This window comes from Leucopleurus acutus, assembly GCF_964270905.1.
Source record: "Leucopleurus acutus genome assembly, chromosome: 7".
NCBI classification, from domain to species: domain Eukaryota; kingdom Metazoa; phylum Chordata; class Mammalia; order Artiodactyla; family Delphinidae; genus Leucopleurus; species Leucopleurus acutus.
The window spans coordinates 81359661-81373643 of record NC_139150.1 but is presented as its reverse complement, the minus strand read 5'-3'; the positions used below and the strand labels follow the sequence as shown (position 1 = coordinate 81373643).

General features: G+C 41.6%; 1 protein-coding gene across 3 annotated transcripts in view; it reads left to right on the top strand.

Moving 5' to 3' along the window:
- RASEF (RAS and EF-hand domain containing) overlaps positions 1 to 13983 on the top strand; it is a 94108-nt gene that overhangs the window by 40065 nt on the left and 40060 nt on the right. For all 3 annotated transcript variants that reach the window (XM_082843147.1, XM_082843146.1, XM_082843145.1), the window contains 2 exons: positions 9865 to 10011; positions 13545 to 13635. In XM_082843147.1, the coding sequence (XP_082699273.1) occupies positions 9983 to 10011; positions 13545 to 13635 (120 nt within the window). In that variant the 5' untranslated portion in view covers positions 9865 to 9982. The remainder of the gene's footprint in view (positions 1 to 9864; positions 10012 to 13544; positions 13636 to 13983) is intronic.

The following is a 13983-nucleotide window of genomic DNA, read 5'->3' as shown; positions in this document are numbered from 1 at the left end:
GCATTGGTGTAGTAATTTGTTAAAATGAATGAAATGATATTGATATATTATTAGTAATTAAATTCCAAACTTTATTCAGATTTCCTCAGTTTTTCCCTAATATCCTTTTTTTGGTTCCATCATTCCACCAGGACACCACATTATACTTAGTTGTCGTGTCTCCTGAGGCTCCTCTTGGCTGTGACAGTTAAATATTTCAAGCAAGTTACACGGTTTCACCATCATTCTTGAGGAAAGGAAATTTGGTACTGAGCTTTTTATTAAGCATGCATCTTTCTTTGTCTTGTGGGGTCATTGCTGCTAAAAGGATTTACTGCAAAATGTAAAAGCATTACCATCCAGTAAAATAACTGGTTATACATTTAAACCACACTAAAAATGGTTAAATCACAGTAGCGAAAACATTCTAGTTACTTTCTGTTGCTCTGTGGCAGGACTCTCCAACTTGTGTTTTTGGTACCTATTTCCTGTACACTGTGCCTGTAATTTCCTAATTTCCCACTGATGTGGCCAAATGGCTGCCCGGCAGCACTGTGCATCTATCTGCGGGTAGCGGCACAACTGGCTGGTTTTCCAGGTGGCCCGCAGGTCAGACCCCTCCATCTTTCTGCATCACCATCAAGACCCGCAGGAGTTATCTGTCTCCAGCTTCTCTAGTCCAAGCTTAATTTGTTTTATCAGTGAGTATGTTTCCTGCTCCTGAAAAGAAAGTCTTAGTTACATTGTGTCTAGAGAGAGTCAGGAAAGGAGAGATGGGTTTATCACTGATTGTCTTCTGATTTAGCAGCACATTAGTGAGAAGTCTTTTCACTGCACAAATGTATCACGCTACCAGGTGAACGCTGAAGGTAAAAAGCGCACATCCACTGACTCACCCTGGCTTATTTTAATGCAGCTGTTAATAACTTTAATGCTTAAGAAAACCTTTAATGTATAGTTAGTACACAGTTTAATAACAGTTACAACCTGTTAATGCAACTTTTTGATTACAGAAAAGGGGAAATTCTGGATAAATGCTAAAGGACAACAGGCTTAAATTGGAATTGTTCCTGGCAAACCTGGGAAGGTGATAGATGTCGTCTAAAGGGAAAATTTAGCATAGAAACTGATATGGCACTCTTTATTTTCTCCCCAACCCCTATCTTTCCTGCCCAAATAAAAATTTTCAGTGAAAAATAACTATAATACACATAGTTGCACTAACATTACTAGATTAAATGCCTACATTTAACTTGACTCAAGGTAAATTGATAGGAATATTGGGAGAGTGAATGTGCATTATAAGGTAAGAAAGACACATATTCCCACATATACCTGCCCACTGTCTACAATATAAGCACATTGATAATGTGATGCCCATAAATGAAAAAATTTGATATGGACCTACAGACAGGGTGAGAGCAAAGGCCTGTGTTCCTGGGTACAGAAGGGTTAGGTCTGCATTGCCCCATCCCCATTCCTGTGCTCAGGGCCCAAAGTAAGGCCCATTTGGCCCTCTGCCTGTTTGTGTAAATAGTTTTAGTGGAGCACAACCAAGCTCATTTGTTGATTGTTGTCTATGGCTGCTTTCATGCTACAATGGCAGAGTTAAGTAGTTGCAACAGAGATGGTAAGTATTTTATATCTGGTGCTTTAAAGAAAAGGTTTACTGACCCCTGGACTATATAAGCTTTGCAGACTGACCTCGAGCGTGACCCAACTCTCACTTTTCAGTTTCCCCTGCCCTGGCCCCATAAGACAACATTTCAGTCCAAGGGGCTTCCACGCCACACGGCTTTCTTCCTTTCAGCCCTTTTCCAATACACTACATAGAAGCAGACAGGAGATAACCACCTACTTCTCTCTAACTCATTGGGGTAGAGGAGTCCAGAGGAAGCGTGACAATGGCTAATGTTTATCAATTACCTACAGCATTCCTTGCACTGTTGTCTGTGCTCCAGTTGGGTTAATCCTCACATTCCGTGGTAGGTTCAAGTACTATACCCACTTTATAACTGAGGAAACTGGAGCTCAAGAGGTTAAGTGTTTCTCACAAGGCCCAGGATGTGCTGAGGAAGCATGTGAATTTAGCCAGGCCATTACACTTACCCCGTGCACTCCTCCTTCCTGGCTTCAGGAGCCCTCCGCTGTTTCGAGTGTGCTGTCCTTAAACCTTCAGCACAGTACCTCTTGCTGGCTCTGTCTTCCTCCCTCCATTGGCAAACTCCCAGTAACTAAATTTCAGTGATTTTAAATAGCAAGCAATTTGCAATTTGAAATGTTTCTAGACTTTGCATAAATCTAGTTAACGTGCTCACCTTCCAGGAAGTTTCCATTTTAAAACCTTTTGGGAAATGTTTCCCAAATAAGTACTTAGGCAAGTAAAATGTTTTTTCAGGGTGACGTGAATCCAGGAGGAATTTTACCCACAGGAGATGTATTCAGGCTGGGGGTCCTGGAGTAGGCAGCAGTGGTTGGTTACCTGAACTAGATCATCCTCTGACTCAGCAGCAGCAAAACAACTGAGAAAAGCCCAGGCCACTGGATTGGTTGTGTTTCCCAGTCTGTGGGGTAGTGGGACCAGGTTGAATAAACCATTGTTTGTTTTTTCTAGAAGGGAGAGCCAGATCACCATTCTGTAACTGAGTTAATGAAGAGCAAAACCTGTTGTGAGAAACAGGCGGCCAGTGTGAGGCTGTTAGTGGGCTGAGGTACATCCTGTCTGGAGAGCAAGACTTGAACCTCCAAAAGAGAACTGATGCTGCCCTGTTCTAGCAGCACAGCTGGATTTTGGCTGTTGGAACTTATTTTCCAGTCAGTTGAGGTTTATTCTGAAAGTATGTGTACTATGTAATAAGAGTACATTTTGAAATCATTCATTTTCACTTAACTTGTAAGGGGGAAAGAGGCTAAGCCTTTCCCCCTCAACTGACTAAATGACAGTATGGTTTGTTCAGGGCAGCTAAAAAGATCAGTTGGCGTCACCTGAATAGGAATATACTCATTATCCTTATTCCCAAAGAGAAATAAACTATCAGATTTTAAAAAGACTTTATTTTTTTAGAGCAGTTTTAAGTTCACAGCAAAATTAAGAGGAAGGTACACGGATTTCCTATACACACCCTGCTCCCATACATGCACAGCCTGCCCATTATCAACAGCTCCCACCAGAGTGGTACCTTTGTTCAAATTGATGAACCTACATTTTCACATCATTATCACCCCAATTCCTTACTTTACGTTAGGGTTCACTCTTGCTGTTGTATCTTCTGTGGATTTGGACAAACGTACACTGATATGTAGCCATCATTATAGTATCATGCGAAGTATTTCACTGCCTTAAAACTCCTCTGTGCTCCGCCTGTTCATCCCTCCCCTCCAACCACCGGCAACCAATGATATTTTTACTGTCTCCAAGTGTTTCCTTTTCCAGAATGTCATGTAGTTGGAATCATAAAGTATGTAGTCTTTTCAGATTGGCTTGTTTTTCTTAGTAATATGCATTTAAAGTTCCTCCATGCCTTTTCATGGCTTGATAGCGTATTTCTTCCTAGTGCTGAAAAATACTCCATTGTCTAGATGCTGAATAATATTCCATTGTCTGGATGTGCCACAGTTTATTAAAATCCATTCACCTACTAAGGGACATCTTGGTCACTTCCAAGTTTTTGCAATTATGAATAAATCTGCTATAAACATCTGTGTGGACATAAGTTTTCATCTCCTTTGGGCAAATACCAAGGAACACAATTTCTGGATCATATGGTAAAAGAATGCTTAGTTTTATTAAAATTTGCCAAACTGTCTTCAAAGTGGCTGTACTATTTTGCATGCCCAGTAGCAATGAATGAGAGTTCCTGCTGCTCCACATCCTCAATAGCATTTAGTGTTGTCAGTGATCTGGATTTTCGCCATTGTAATAGGCGTGTAGTGATAGTTTGTTGTTGTTTTAATTTGTATTTCCCTGATGACATATGATGTAGGCTATATTTTTTCATTAATTTTTATTGGAGTATATGCTTTTTTATTAATTTTTATAGAGTATCCTTTTTATGCTTACTTGCCATCTGTATATCTTCTTTGGTGAGGTGTCAGTTAAGGTCTTTGACCAACTTCGTAATCAGGTTGTTTTTCTTACTGTTAAGTTTTAAGAGCTCTTTGTATATTTTGGATGACAGTCCTTTATCAGATGTGTCTTTTGCAAATATTTTCTCCCAGTCTGTGGCTTATCCTCTCATTCTCTTGACATTGTCTTTTGCAGAGCGGTTTTTAATTTTAATGAAGACTAGGTTATCAATTATGTCTTTCATGGATCAGGCCTTTGGTGTTGTATCTAATATGGCATCGCCCTATCTGAGGCCATCTAGGTTTTCTCCTAGGCTTATCTTCTAGGAGTATGATAACTTTGCATTTTACATTCATATCTGTGATCCACTTTGAGTTAGTTTTTATGAAGGGTGTAAGATCTGTGTCTAGGTTCATTATTTTGCCATGTGGATGTCCAGTTGTACCAGCACCATTTGTTGAAAGACTGTCTTTGCTTCATTGTGTTGTCCTTGGTCCTTTGTCAATGACTATATTTATGTAGGTCTATTTCTGGGCTCTCTATTCTGTTTCATTGATCTGTCTATATGATAAGATTTTAGTTGTCTATAATTTTACACATTCTATAATAAAGGAAAGTAGAAGCTAGTGAAAACTCCTGAAGTCCCACATTTCTGGATTAAATTACAGTAGACTTAGATTTACCTTCCTATCTGCAAACCTGTTTCAAAATCCTTCGCTTAATTCTCTGCTGCAGCCAAAACTTTGAGAAGTTGAGAATGGTTAAGATGTACACTTGATCATGTTGTCTCTTCCTTTAAACCTTCCAGCACCTTACCACCCTCTCAGAATAATTGCCCCTCTCCCATGTCTTTACCGTGCTTTCAGGCTCGGAGCAGTCATCTGGCTCTTGCTAACTTCTCCCCCAATCTGATGCTGCTGGTCCCTCCCCGACTCTAAGCTCCTCAGCCTCACCAGCTTCTTCCATTTACAGGAACTGCTGCTGGCCCTGCCCCTGCCCTCAAACCCCTCAACCTATGATTGGTTATTGGTTCCTGGAACAGGCCACCCCCACCCCACTTCTGCCTAGTTGGCATCTACTCATCTTTCAGGTCATCATACTGCAAGGCTTGGTCATGTTCACCTGCTCTATGCTGTCAAAGCATCTTGTACTTAATCTTCATGGTGAGCCCAATGAGGGAAGGTACTCAGTATGTTTCTTAGCATTTTATTTCCAGTATCTAACATAGTGCCCTTTGGATTGCCTGGATATTTAATTTCCCATGCTCAGATGTTAGGGTCATAGTGTCAGTTTTCTTCCAGCCCTCCCTAGTGTAGGATGATGTAGACATTGAATACTATTTGCTTTTGTCCACAGAGAACAATTTAGGGTTTTAGATCTACGTAACTTACAGTTTGAATAAATTGGTTAGCTCTCTATTTCAGTGCTTAAAGCAGCAAGAGTTTGAATCTAAGCGCCAATTTTCCTACCAACCTTACTGGGTCACCGTGTTCTTTAGCCTGGAATGATGTTGTCTGCACTTGACTATTTCCCAGAGCTGTCCTGAGACCAGAGGTGTCCAGGCATCCTAAATACTGGCCTTACTACATTACAAATACATAACCATAGATAAATATGTGCTCTTCTAAGTAAAATGTAAATCCTGTGGAAGTGTGTGACATTTAAAATTTTTACCAATCTTAATTATACCTATTTTTTTCCTCCTAAATTCAGGTAATTTATCTCTCAGCTTCAGTGGGAATATTTGCAATTTACAATGCTTATTTCCCAGGGATCATTTAAAATTTTTAAGTTATGAATTTTTCATCAGCAGTTTGCCATTATCACTGTCTTTCAAACAAATCGTCTTGTAATTTATTGAACAAAACGATGAAAAGGCTCAGATCTAAAACCAGTTGGTAATCCAGGGTGTGTCCTTCTCATTTCATTTGATCTCTTTCCTTAAGATATAAATTAGATTATTTTTAGCGTGAGTGGCTGTCTCCGAACAGAAGCAGAGACTGTTTTTCATCTTGGCTGACTAACGTGCATGACCTGACCCTTAATCTTTACCCAGTATTTGTCTGGTACACCTGTAAACAGGTTTGCATGGTATTTGTGAATCCAAGCATAGTTGTCTTATATGAGGCCCTGGACTTAAGTCTTGTCACTACCGGGCACCCTTTTCCGCACCCAGAGGCACCACCCTGGGTGAGGGTCAGGAGTAAACAGAGCTGTGTGTGCAGCATTGTGTGGTCTGCTTGTTTAACGTTTGACGTCAGGAGCAAGGACACTGGGAGAGACTGGTGACTCCTGTAATCTCGGGAGCAGAACAAAAAGACTGTCTTGGTACCAAGTAATGGCACCCAGTCTGTTGAGCTGAAGAATCCATAGGTGTTTAGCTGCCTGTACAGGGCACAGCATTTAAATCTTACATAGAGGGACCACGTATTATCTTGTTAAGATAAAGTATTGTTTGTTTTTGTTTTGTTTTTTGCATCAGGTATGAAAATTGTTTGTTTTTGTTTTGTTTTTTGCATCAGGGGACAGCATTGCAGTCTCTAGGCATAATCCAGATGCTTCTCTAGTTTCACAGATAAGGACCGAATGAACCAAGCAGACAAAAGGAGGGGAAGAAGGGAGTGTGCCTCACTGTGTACAGTAGTGCTTTCCCCAAATAGCTTTAGGTAAATAAGAATTGATCAGATTATCTCATCTTAATCTTAGTTGTGCCTTCATTCGTTAAAGGAGTCCCTTTGTAATGTAGATGGTGCTTGTAGCAATAATACCTATCCTCTAAAATAATTTTCAAAAAATCTTGGTACATCAAAGTTTTTTAAATGGAGACATGCACTTGGGACCCCTGAAAAGCAGATTAGCACTTACTTTTGGTATAAAGAGCTAGTTCCTCTGGAGAATTGGAATCCTAGCTCTGGTACCAGAATGATACTTACCTCTCTTGACCTCAGTTTCCTCTGTGGTAAATAGGATACTAGTGATAACTTCTTCATAAGGCTGTTGTCAGGATTAAGTGAATAGTACATTTAAAAGCTGAGATCACTGCTGGGACTGCATATGTAAGGTGCTTAATAAATGTCTGCTTCACTATATGAATGCTTCAGAATAGGCTTTTATTCCCTTGAAAAAGAATGGATGGTGGCAGTAAAGACTCACCCTGGTCATAGAAGTTTTATTATTTATTTAATATGAATCTATCAAGGAAGGAGTTAAGAAAGTAATTTAATCTGGAAGGTGATGATTAAAAAAACAAGTTAGGAAAGTATGACGCCAACTTTTTAAGTTCAAGTTGAGTTTTACAAAGAACTTCCAAGCCTTAGGCTCTACAAAATACAAACATTTCTTTCTCTCATATCAGGAAGATGGATGTGGTCAGGCATCCTTCCCAAGCAGTTTCCCTCCGTGTGGTGATCCAAACATATTTCATCACATGGTTTCACCATATTGGAGTTTTTCACTTCGGCCATGAGGATGAGGAAATGAGGAGGGAGGCAGAGAAGGAGAGGGCAGGGGGGAGAGGGGAGAAACAGAGAGAGAGAGAAATAGATATGAGAGAGGGATAATGAGAATGCATAAGAGCTGAGGATCTTACAAAGGATTTTAGGGGCCAAACATGAAAGTGGCAAACATATCATTTCTGCTCCCATTCCATTGGCCACAGTTAGTCACATGGCTCCAACCTGCCTGCCCAGGGTTCTGAGGAGTCAGTTCTCCCCTGTGTGCCCTATGAAAAGAAGCAGCATAGATGAGTATCCAGCTAGTCTCTGACACAACAGTTAACCATGTAACTTATTTCCTGCTAGTGGCACACATTTTCTGTAATTAATCTTTTTGTACACTTCACTGTAAACTATTCCTGAAATTCTGTGTAATACCAGGACCAGCAAAGGACTCAAGAGAATTTACAATCATTATGTTCTTTTCTTATTTTAGAAATTTTCAGAAATTCAGGGAATTTTCGGAGACATCTACTTCTGAACATTATATTGCTGTGCAGTTAGCCAAGAAACAAGGACTCTTGGTGACAGTATCTTAATGGCAATCCTTGACAGGCAGGTCCCTATTAACAAGAAAGTTTTTATGCTTTGTAAACCGCTGATGGTCAGTAAATGACAAAAGGCAAGGAAGTTAATGATCCTGTTGTACATTGAAATTACATGGGACAATGTAAGAGTAGAGTTTTTTTTTTTTTTTTTGGCTGCTCCTTAATAAATATGGCTCACTACTGTAGCCAATATTTGTACTCAGCTCTGACAGGAAGGATGATGGCAAGTTTCTGTGTCTTATATCACCAAATAAAGTGACTTATTCCTGCAGGTTTATTAATAATATTTCAGTTGAGCAGTTCTTTTCAATCATAATTGGCCTCTGCACACATCGAGCAGTTTATTTTTTTTTTTATTTTTTTGCGGTACGCGGGCCTCTCACTGTTGTGGCCTCTCCCGTTGCGGAGCACAGGCTCCGGACGTGCAGGCTCAGCGGCCATGGCTCACGGGCCCAGCCGCTCCACGGCATGTGGGATCTTCCCGGACCGGGGCACGAACCCGTGTCCCTTGCATCAGCAGGCAGACTCTCAACCACTGCGCCACCAGGGAAGCCCCGAGCAGTTCATTTCTAAGAGAAAAGCTGGGAGAGTTTATAGCTACGTGGACACACCTCAGGGCCATGCCTAAATAAGCTTTGGGTTAATATATACCTTACATTTTGAAGTGTTTCTTAGTTCTGTGTAATGATTTTGAATCCCATTTCTTCTGCCAAGGTTCAGATGTTTAACACCACTGGGAATCAATATAATGTAATGGTTGACCGTGTGATCTGCAGTATCAGACTGAGTTTTGAATCCCAATTCTGCCATTCAGTCACTATGTGACCTTGGAAATTTTCAGTGTTTGCTATGGTTGCCTAGGTATTTCTGATAACAAATATCAGACTGGGTGGCTTAAACAACAGAGATTTATTTTCTCACAGTTCTGGAGACTGGAAGTTTGAGATCAAGGTATTGGCAGGGTTGGAGGTGAGAGCCTCTCTTCCTGGCTTGTCAACGGTGGTCTGACTGTGTCTTCACATGGCCTTATCTCTGTATCACTCAACATCAGCTCCCAAACTTGAGTCAAGGACACCACCAGCCTCACTGACTCACTCCTTTATCCCCTAGCAGAACAGCTGCCCAGTCTTACCAGGTTTTCTTTTGAAATGACTCTGAAATATTTGTCTTTTACAAATGTTAATAATAACAAGTATGAGGATTCTCACATATAAATATATGAAATAATTTTTAACTGACTATAAAACAATAGGTATATGTACTTTTAGGATCATAAAGTCTGAAGTATGTCTTATAGGGATTGGTGGAACATATTATTAAGTAATTAGTTTGCTACCTAACTTTTTTTCTGTAAATCTATTTAACTTCCTATGAAAGGAAAAAAACCCAGCAGTGACAAAAAAATCCTTCCCTATCACTCCTTCCCTGTGCATGTCCACTGCCCTCACTGGCCTCCATCTTCTAATATTAAATCATCACATTGCACACCTTAAAAAATCACGCTGTACAACCTAAATATGTACAATTTTTATTTGTCAGTCATATCTCAATAAAGCTGGGGGGAAAAATGAAGTTGCTGTTCCACTGTTAAAAATATAATAATAATATGAAGAATAGTGCAGTAGCATCTCTGACTGCTATCTTCCCTCCATTCTGGTCATTCTATTGTTACATTTTTCTTCCTTGGTTCTTATGTGTCTCTTTCCCAAAAAATATTCTGAAATTTTGACTTTTTTTACTCGGTTTTATTTAATTTTTAATCTAATTCTTTTGGCAGAAAAGAGCAAGTTAGTACCTTGTATCAAAACATCAACCTCGTGGAGCCAAGACTAATTCAGCCATATGAACATGTTATAAAGAACTTCATCCGTGAGATCAAACTTCAAAGCACAGAAATGGAAAACCTGGCCATTGCAGTGAAGAGGTATTGTAGTCTTTCCTGTCTCAGTGGCAGAAGGGGTCCTTTAACTGGCTCTCTGACCAAGTGGCACAAAGACGGAACTGCATTATCATATGGTATGGGGGGTTGACCCGAACCTGAGGAATCTGGAGCTTTCTAAACTAAGCCAGCATGAGGGAAGCTGAGTCAGACAGTACTTTGTAGGGTCAGCCAGCAATCCATCAGCAGGTCCCCATGATCCTATCATATAAACCCTTCAAGGCCTGTGATGCCATATAGAACAGTTCAAAGAGATTCGTTATCTTATATCCAGCCGCTTGAAACATACAGGATACTTTTCATCCAGAGAGGCAGGCAGACTCCATTTGAAGCCTGGCCTTGTCACTGACAGAAGAGTGACTTTGGGCAGGTTACTTAATCTCCCTGAGTCTCAGCTTCTGCATCTGCAAAACGAGGCTGTAAATATTCACATCCTCGGGGTGTGGAGACCTCATAGTGAGGCTTGGGTGAAGCACTTGGCACTGGGTCTACCACATGGTGGGTACTCAGCAGCGTTTCTTTCCCTCTCTCTAACCCTCCTCACCAGCTTGACCTGAAAGCCTAAAAACTGTTGAACCCTTACTCTCATACAGTTTATATAAGCCACAGCTGGCTTACATAGGGTATCTTACTGGTTTTAACAGCAACCCAGTGCCAAAAAAGAATTTATATGTGTTGCAATCCAAACATCAGCCTCTTTGTTCCCTGGAAGACCACACTCCTTTGGCATATATTGGGACAGAGGGCATGTTGTTTGTCACAATTCCTGGGTGTTCTGCCCCACAGATGCTTCTCACCTATGTGCTCTGCCGCCAGCAGCTCCCAGTGTGCTGCGCACCGCACTGGTCTCTGCCCAGAACTCGTAAACGGCCCCTTTCATAGGATGCCCCCCATTTGCATGGGGGCAGGTGAAGGCCGTTCCTCTCTCTTTATTCTTTCCCTACACATGATGATAAAACTATCTAGCTGACCCTGTGAACTAATTAAAATATAGAAGAGAAAATGTTTTAAAACACTGATGCTAAATAGGACTGTTTTTATAGTCCTAGAATCATACAAGAGTTGAACTATCCACAGGGGTTTTTTTGTTTGTTTGTTTCTTTTGTGGTACACGGGCCTCTCACTGTTGTGGCCTCTCCCGTTGTGGAGCACAGGCTCCGGACGCGCAGGCTCAGCGGCCATGGCTCATGGGCCCAGCCGCTCCATGGCATGTGAGATCTTCCCGGACCAGGGCACGAACCCGTGTCCCCTGCATCGGCAGGTGGACTCAACCGCTGCGCCACCAGGGAAGCCCACACAGGGGGTTTTTAAGTGAACATTTTCAGTTCCTGACTCCAATCTTTTCCCTCAAGTTTGTCTGCTAGAGGCTTTCAGTGAGATCATAGGGCGGTCCTCAGATCATCAATTTCTGTAGAGCATTCTGGGGTGTGGATCAGAGCCCCAGATTTGGCCTCCTTTGAGGGGTGACTAGCAGACACACATACTGAGTTTTTACAGAGTCCAGTGAATTATCTGTGAAAACACACTAACTCCCCTGTACACACACAGATGCGTATACACAGACCCACACAAAGATTCATGGGACACACACACATTCATTCACACATAACCTCTAAGTATAGTCCTGTGTAAACCCATAAGGGAAAGAAGAATGGCATTCTCTTCCCTCTGCTCTCATTCCCAGCCGGGCCGCTCTCTGCTGTGCACGGAGTGCGTCACGTGATGTGGAGCTGATGGTGCTTCTCTCCTCCCAGCTTCTGTGCTCTGTGGGTGGGATCCGAAGTCGGGCTCTGTCCTAAGCCCAAGGCCTCCTAAAGGCCGCTCTCTGAGCTGGCAGAGACCTTGCCGAGGTGTTTAAGTGACTACTGTAAATATTCCCTTACATCCTTAACTAAGGACCATGCGTCCCCACCTCTGTTTTTGGTTAGGGGAGGGCCTCAGTCTTTTCGCTCAGCACTTGCACCTGAAGAAGGGGTTCCCAGTGTCCTGGTAGGAGCCCTGGACTGAGGTTAAAGTGGACATTCCCAACATGGTAGATGCTTTACTGGGAATTGGGAATTGCTGGGGCAAACAGTGTGTCATTAGAGACTACCCTGATTTACTCCCCCTCCCCCAAAAAATAAGAAAGAAAGAAAAAAGAGTTGTTCAGAAGTGAAAAAGGCAGAAGGAACACATTGGGGAGGCGTCCCAGATGCCCAGATGTTTGGGACTGGATGTCTAGAAGGAATGGCTGGAAAAAAATAGTCATAACAAAGGGAGAAATGGATGTGTGGCTTAGCTATTCCCAGTCCCAGAGTTGACCAAAAAACCCCGAAAGTTGCTGTGGAGATACATAATGCCTAGATTTCAAACATCAAGTGTTTGTAAACAAACCAGAACTAGCTGACTGTCCAAACTTGGTTAACATAACCTCGGGCAGGCCGTAAGGTGAAGAGGAAGTTAACAGGAGCAGAAAATAGTGATAAGTCACTCCGAATTTTACTTCCGGGTCTTCCCTCCACCCGTCAATGCTTGTTTGGAAGCTCATGTAGAAATTAAATTAATGCAGGAACAAATTGTGTTGGGAGGGAGTAAATAAGTTGAAAGCAGGTAGGATGGTATAGCAGAAGCTATCAGACTGGAAGACAGAGGCCTTCTACTGAGGTCCTGTTTCTACTTTTATTAACACCATGTCATTGGGCCAAGTACATTGACTCTAAATCTCATGGTGGCTGCTTTCAGGTCACTTCCAATCTAGTTGAGTAGGCAAGACATACACATGTGAAAATTTAGATAATTGGACACAGAGCTGAGAGAGAACAAAAAATAAATTTTTTAGGGCTTAATCTGAAGCTTCAATCATTGTAAAGTGACAGGTGTCTCCATGCTAGACAACTGCTAAATAAAGCTATCTGGGTATCTTCGCAACGAAATTTTCTCATTTCTAACTTTTTGGCAGATCAGTATTCTCTGCCTCCAGAGAAATACGATTTATTGATTGTATTAATAAAAAAAACAGGAATTTTCTAAAGGGCAACTATATCTACATTCTAGAACTTTAGGGAACCAATCAGAAATAATTTTTGAGATCTCTTCTTTTTTTCCCTTCTAACTATAGCATTTAGCATTGTGTTTTTCATATGGTAAAATTTCAAAATTTTATCTAACCATCTCTTTGCCATGGAGTTCTTTTCTTGTCTGGGATTGTAGCTCAGTCATCGCAGCAAAAAAGGTTTTCAGAATTTATTGAGAGCCTCCCAGCAATTTGGTATCTTTATCTGTTCTTTGCTACAATCTAGTTTAATACCATTTAATCTATTCCATTTAGTTAATATCTAGTTTCAATGTCCCTTTACACCCAACTGATCGAATTGCCAACATCATTTTATTATGTGGAAGGAACAGGGAATATTATTTTAAATGGTATGTTTCTCCTCATCTGTAAAATAGAGAGCTTGAAATAGATGAGGTCAGAGTTTTCTCTTCATGTTACAAGGCCAAGAGTATAATGAAAAGGTGTGCATCCTCTTAAATTTCAGAGCCCAGGACAAGGCAGCCATGCAGTTGAGTGAATTGGAAGAGGAAATGGATCAGAGGATTCAGGCTGCAGAACACAAGACACGGAAAGACGTGAGTTTGTGGGATGGCCCCTTCATGCGACGAATCCTCAGAACACCTTTTATGGACAGGGCACCGGGCATGCTCTGGGTGCAGCAAGTCCAGACTGCCACAGGTGCTCTCAACAAGGGCATTGTTAGTGCTGGTGGTTTTATCGGGGCGGGGGTGGGGGGTAGAGTAAGGAGAGAGGGAGAGGAAGTGGGAGAGGGAGAGGGAGCGGGGGGGAGAGAGAGAAAGTAATCAAATAAAGTGGCTAATTTCAGATGGCAACAAGCACAGTAAAGAAATGGCATGTGTGATAGACAGGCTGCTTCGGGTTGGGAGGTCAGGGGCCTCTGTGAAGAGGGGACAGGAGAGCTG